The 6,077-nt window shown below is 39.0% G+C and overlaps 2 protein-coding genes across 6 annotated transcripts in view; both read left to right on the forward strand.

Annotated features, from left to right (window-relative positions):
- The first annotated feature begins 867 nt into the window (after window positions 1-867).
- On the forward strand, window positions 868-4,791 carry LOC104811182 (zinc finger CCCH domain-containing protein 55-like). 3 transcript variants are annotated; one of them, XR_771405.2, is made up of 8 exons: window positions 868-2,103; window positions 2,467-2,649; window positions 2,832-3,011; window positions 3,151-3,254; window positions 3,422-3,664; window positions 3,770-4,101; window positions 4,221-4,269; window positions 4,349-4,791. XR_771405.2 is itself a non-coding variant. In XM_010537803.2 (7 exons), exons 1-6 carry the CDS (start codon window positions 1,121-1,123, stop codon window positions 4,063-4,065), a joined length of 1,992 nt encoding a protein of 663 aa, XP_010536105.1. In that variant the 5' UTR covers window positions 869-1,120; the 3' UTR covers window positions 4,066-4,101; window positions 4,221-4,791. The 3 variants fall into 3 exon arrangements, 1 of the variants encoding a protein (XP_010536105.1); XR_771404.2 differs by having other exon boundaries at window positions 869-2,103; window positions 2,464-2,649; XM_010537803.2 differs by having other exon boundaries at window positions 869-2,103; window positions 2,464-2,649; window positions 4,221-4,791.
- A 1,007-nt stretch (window positions 4,792-5,798) lies between these two features.
- LOC104811184 (hexokinase-4-like) overlaps window positions 5,799-6,077 on the forward strand; it is a 6,745-nt gene continuing 6,466 nt past the window's right edge. Inside the window, exon 1 of one of the 3 annotated variants that reach the window (XM_010537805.2) lies at window positions 5,799-6,060. In XM_010537805.2, the coding sequence (XP_010536107.1) occupies window positions 6,051-6,060 (10 nt within the window). In that variant the 5' untranslated portion in view covers window positions 5,799-6,050. The remainder of the gene's footprint in view (window positions 6,061-6,077) is intronic. The other 2 variants (XM_010537806.1, XM_019202294.1) reach the window with 2 other exon arrangements.

A 6,077-nucleotide genomic window follows, 5' to 3' on the forward strand; every position in this document is an offset into this window, starting at 1 on the left:
GTAAATCCAACAAATAAAAAGGTCCCGCAGGAAACCCCAAGAAATAGACAGCACCATTATTATTATAATTAATAATAATAATAATAATAATAATGTTGGTAATGGAAGAATCAGAACCGTCCAATTCTGTCAAAACTATGAACACAGTTGAATCCAACGGTGAAAAATAGTGACGAACATGAAAGTTCGGTGCCTTTCAGTAAAATAGTCGTAGTGAAAATTTCGGTGCCCCGTGAATTCCTCGAAGAGAAGAAAAGTCATTGACCTCACGCGCTCTCATCGCGCGTGGATTGCACCGCCTATGAATGCGGCAACAAAAAGTTGGCGTGGGCTAAGTAGAAAGAAAATCTCTCTCTCCCCTCTCTGACACTGATTTTACAGCACTTTAAGATTTTTTATTCTGAAATATTTTTATAAATAGTTGTAAAATAAATAGTATTAATAAATTATCTGCAGAAATTATACATGTATGTTCATACATTCATTAGGAATATAATTGTGAATAACAATGGACATTTTCTTTTCTGGGTATAAAACAAAATACCTTTTTTCCGGGCATTGAGAGCAAAATAAATTGGAATGGTGAAATGTTTAAAAATAAAATAAAAATAATTTGTCTAGAAGGCCTGGAAATATTGTCCAACCTAATTGAGTCACAACCCATTGTTTGTCAAACCAATATATTTCACCCATCAGAATCAGATTTGAATGTATCAAAAGTTCCCAATTTTCAATCGCCCAGAATCAGTAAAAATCTCAAATTTACCAAAGAGACACCGCACGAATCATCATTTACCAAAACGCAATAAATATTATTGGCAAATTATTATTTCTTATTATGTTTGTTGTTACAGTTTCCTAGAAAGTTGATGTTTTTAACACACGCACCGTTTCCCCAAGTGGTCTTCCACTGGATGAGCGATAAAGAGAGGAGTGAACTGTGAAATTGTAGAGAAAGGAGAAAGAACACAGAAGCGAGCGAAGAAGGAAGGGAAGATCTCTCTTCTCATCTTCTCAATCCCGCTCACATTTTTTTTTTTCAGTTTCGGTTTCAAAAACTCGAATTTTCGCTCTCTCCCCGTGTTCTGCCGCTTCCGGCAAAGTCAACCCCTGAGAAGCCATGGATTCCGGCGACCCGACAGCCATGCTTTTGTCGAAAATCAAAAGCTTGGAGCCGGAGTTCGCGCCGAAGATCATTGGGTATCTTCTCTTGCGCGGCTGCGAGGAGAGGGATTTGATGCGTTTGGCTCTCGGACCAGAGGCAGTGTTGCAGTCCATGATTGTGAAAGTGAAAACCCAGTTGGGACTACCGTCGAACAACTTGTCTGCGCCGTCAACTCCGCCGTCTCCTTCGCCGTTGAACCCTATTTGTCGGCCACCCATCAACGGAAGAGGCGGTAACCCTAATGGGTTCATGGATTTCTGTAGAAATTCCCCTTCGTCTCCGTCTTCCAACTCTTCATGGCCACTGATTAGTGCAAACCCTAACGGGAGCAACACCCACATTTCCCCCAAACCGAGCCATTTTCTCTCGCTCGACGGTATTCGTAGTGGGCCGATCTCAAAACCCTCTGGTTCTCATCAAAACAACGAAGGGCCTGTAGCAGATGCGGGTGGTGACAGTGGCACCGGTGCTGATTTACTTGATGAGCAGCAGCTGGGTGATTACCTCTCATTTCTCGACGATTCGTCTTCGAAAACCGAGGAATTTATAGATCCCCGGGTTCCGTTGGACTACTCCGTCAACGTTGGCGAAACCCATTCGCACAGGAGGAGTTTCTCGGCAGATGCGTGTTTCGGGTTCGAGGATGATGGTTTTGATGCGGGATTCAAGCCTTGTATGTATTATAGTCGCGGTTTCTGCAAGAATGGCGAGAGCTGCAAGTTTATCCACGCTGGCTTTCCAGATAATGTTGACGGTAATGGCGTTATGGTCGATTCGCCGAGAAAAGTGGAAAGCTTTGTGCGGCAGCAAGAGGAGATGATGAGAATGAAGATGGCTTATCAGCAGCAGAGATTGGCTGCTGCTCAGTTCTTGGCTAGGGTTCCTCAGTTGCCAAACGAGAAGAGAATAGATTTACTCTTGCATCAGCACCCTCACCGGTATATGAATCTTGCCCAAGTATTCTGCTTTACCATTCTTAATATATAGCTTTGATATGCCCTAAAAAATGCTTGTCGGAATCTGATTCTTTGTTTTTTCGAGTTTCTGTATTGGGTTATTACTTATTATACTCCTCATTTTCAGGTTATAAATTTGTGTGGTTGGTATTTGATCTAGTTCTTTGTTCATTTTATTGCATGGTGCTTTCTTTCGGCTACTATCCTCCTGATTCTGTTTTTTCCCCAACATTTTTGCATGTGTAAGTTCATTTCTTCGTGTGCTGCAAATTGAGTGAAAACTTACTGTGGAGTTTGTGTTTCTTGGTGACTTTAATAGTTAATTTTTGTGTTCACTTGCAGCAGAGTGGGTGGTGCGTTACCTTTTGGTGATGATAGATATTGGAGCAGCAGCCCGGGGCGGCTTGAGAGGAGCGAACTTATGGCCATGCACTTCAGCGATCAGTCGAGCTCCGCTTCCAGGCAGATTTACTTGACTTTCCCTGCTGATAGCACCTTCAAGGACGAGGATGTTGCAAACTATTTCAGGTATTTTCAGGCAGCCGTCTGTTAAACAATGTTTCTTGAATCCTTTGTTGTGTTTCTCTTTGAATGATGGAAATGGTTAATTTGTTGTGCTGATAGTGTTTTATGGTTTATAGGATAGCTATTCGAAAATATGTGGCTTCGGCTTTTTGATGGATGGTTAATGGGTTTGTTTTCTCTTGAAGCCTTTTTGGAGCAGTGCAAGATGTGAGGATTCCTTACCAGCAGAAGCGTATGTTCGGATTTGTTTCGTTTGTCCATCCCGAGACCGTGAAGCTCGTGTTAGCTAGAGGGAATCCCCATTTCATTTGCGATTCACGTGTTCTTGTGAAACATTACAAAGAGAAAGGGAAAGTCTTGGACAGGTATGATTCTTCCTTTGCCCTTGATTTTTCTTTTTTGCCATCTCTTTGTTTTGGGTTTTAATGTGTTACTGGTAATTCTTCCTTTTGTGGTCTATCTCTCTCGAGTTCTAATGGGTCATTGTTACCTTATTGATGATAGGAAGCAGCAGCATCTGATTCAACAGCAGATTTTGCGAGGGAAATTTTCTCCGTGTTCCAGTCCATCTGGGGTTGATCCCAGGGAACAGTGTGATTTCCCCCTGGGTTAGTATCCTAATTTTCAATTTTGAATGAATGATCAATTTCGATTTTTGTAAGATGCTAATAATCTCGTGTCAATAGCCAGATATGTGCCTTTTGCTCACTTTCCCGAGTTATGTTTATAGGGTTTTCCGCTTAATGAGGCCCTCTTCTCGTCTTTGATGTTGTAGGTTCAAAGATGCTCTACGATGGACAAGAGATGATGAGAAGGAAAATGGAGCAGGTTGAACTGCAGAGAGCCATCGAACTCGAAAGGAGACGTTTTATAAATCTGCAACTTCCTGAATTTAAGAACGGCATAATGCCACATCACCAGCGTAGTTTATCTGTGGGATCTCCTGCTTATTTTTCATCATGCAGTAACCAAAACTCTGTTTTCTCATCCGAAAACCCGGGACCTGAAGGTTTAGAAGGTTGGTGGATTTACATTATGCACTTTAGGATCGAAATTAGTTATTGTTTACTAACGAGGCCGATGATTCTTATCTCATTAACATTGTTGCTTCATGGTTTGTCAGTAAATGGCAATACCCATCTAGCCAATGCGCATCCTTACCTGGGGCAAAGCTCAGGTAGCGTTTACCATAACAATTCAATTGCAAAAGAAGGCACTAATGATAGTGAAACAGTTGAACCGGGCGGTGAAAGCACCATAAAGCTTGTTCTTCCTAGTAACCTCTTCCCTTGTGTGGAATCCGCCGCTGATGCTGATGATGGCCAGACGAAAACCGATGAATCTGCTGAAACCGATGCAAAAGTTGCAGTCTTGGCTGCTACTGGCAATAACCCCGAGCCGCCACTCTCAGTGGTATGATGCAGCAGTAGCTGTTGTACCTCATAAATGCCAACGGTTAGTGAAGTGTATGCATAACAGTCTTACATCTGTTCGTTTCTTACTTCTGATCCACAGAAGATGTTTCGTCATATATCACAGTATCGTTTTTTTTTTCACCCGTGTGTATTGGGCAGGTTTTTTGTGTTATGGATATGAGGCTGCCGAGGTGTATGTAATAAAAAGGTAAAAGCTCCTATGGCTTCCCATCATCTTGGAACAAACAACCAGAAATCATTTCGGGTTTTTTTTTTCCGGGTTGCAGACAAGTAGAGAGAGCATACACAAGGAAGTAGGAATCATGTATATGTATAGCTAAGTCATATATATATATATACCAGGAGGAGGAGCAGGAAGAGGAGGTAGAGAGATTCATATTATATGATAATCATATCACGATCGCAGGTTTTTCATCAAGTGATGACACTATACTACTAACAAAGCCGACGCATAAGAACGAATACTCGGAAGAAAAATACAATCTTAATTCCGTATTTGGACTTCCTTTTTTTCTTTTTATTTTTTTCCTTTTTCGTTTGCTGTCTCTTTTGTCTGTGTCTGGTTTCAGACCACAGAGACATCTGTGATGTTGTAGAAGACGATAACATGCTCTGCTATATCTAGTTTTTCTGTTAAGCCTCTGTTTGTTTGGTATTTTTGCATTATCAAAGACCAAAGCAAAGTCAATGCGTTTTCCCATTTGAAACCTTTCTTTGATCGTTTTCCAATTTTTTTTTCTTTTTTTCATTTTCCTGTTCTTCGACAATCGATCGTGAAGGTCCAAACCCTCTGCCCAAGTCAGCGGGTTCCGGTTAGATGAAGCCCTCTCCGGTCTCGGAAAATCGCCGCCCCTCGCTTCTCCTTTGGGTTTTTTTTTCCCCAATCTTTCGGTAATTAGAGCGAAAGGTGCTTCTCCACTATTATGCTAATCACAAAAAAAAATATTAATTTCATTATATGAAGTGGAATTTGGAATGTAGATATTTTGATTGGACCGTTCAAATACCACGAATTCTTCTTGCTTTTTTGGTTTCCATGTTTTGTTTGTCGTACTCGTAATCTTATCCACCTTTTGTCGGAACTCAGAAGCCACGGTTAAAAAAGATACAGAACACCGAAAAGGACAAAGCGTGTACATGTGTTTTTTTTTACGGTACCCGATAATTAAATATAGATTCTTTTTTATATAATGGAGAGTATAGTTAAATAAATAAACCATCTACGTCTACGATGTGCAAAACAATAAAGAATTAGAATACTTTTTATTGTATTCATTTTTATTTATTTTAATTTTTACTTTATATCCATTTTCGCCATATTTGATTTACATTTAACAATTTCAATTTAATATTTATTTATTTTTTATTTTTCTGAACCATATTAAATTTGGTTATGTTACATATAATTTAATTAAAAAAATTTATTATTTGTCTTTATTTCGGATTAAATCGTTTTTTAAGTTAAAAAGATTGAATTGTATTCCATTTTTTATTTAGTAAAAAAACTAATCAAAATAATCAATAGTAATTTTTGAATAACAGTCTTCACACTGATAAGAAATACTTATAAAAAATATAGCAATTTAAATAAATGTGAGAATATCATGAAATATTCATAAATGTAAAAAATGTTAGAAACTTTTAGATACAGAGAATTGGTGTAGTTATAATCCATTGAAAAAGGACCAAATCCAAATTTGATTAGAAAAGTTCCCATCATGCAAATCCAAAAACCACCTCGAGAATGGTTCCCGTAGTTTTATCCGATTCACAGGAAAATAATATTTGGTTTTGCAACTTGGATGTTGGCTTTTCTTGGCGGGGTTCATCCTCTGTCAAACTTCTATACATATATATATATATATATATATATATACACACATGTTTTTTTAATGCATACTCCACGTTTAGAGACATTATCTCTGCGATTGCAACTCTATTGGTAAAAAAAAAAGTTTGAAACTTTATATGGCGGAGACGGAGACGGCGGGGGAG

Source organism: Tarenaya hassleriana, unplaced genomic scaffold, assembly GCF_000463585.1.
Source record: "Tarenaya hassleriana unplaced genomic scaffold, ASM46358v1 Cleome19, whole genome shotgun sequence".
NCBI classification, from domain to species: Eukaryota; Viridiplantae; Streptophyta; class Magnoliopsida; order Brassicales; family Cleomaceae; genus Tarenaya; species Tarenaya hassleriana.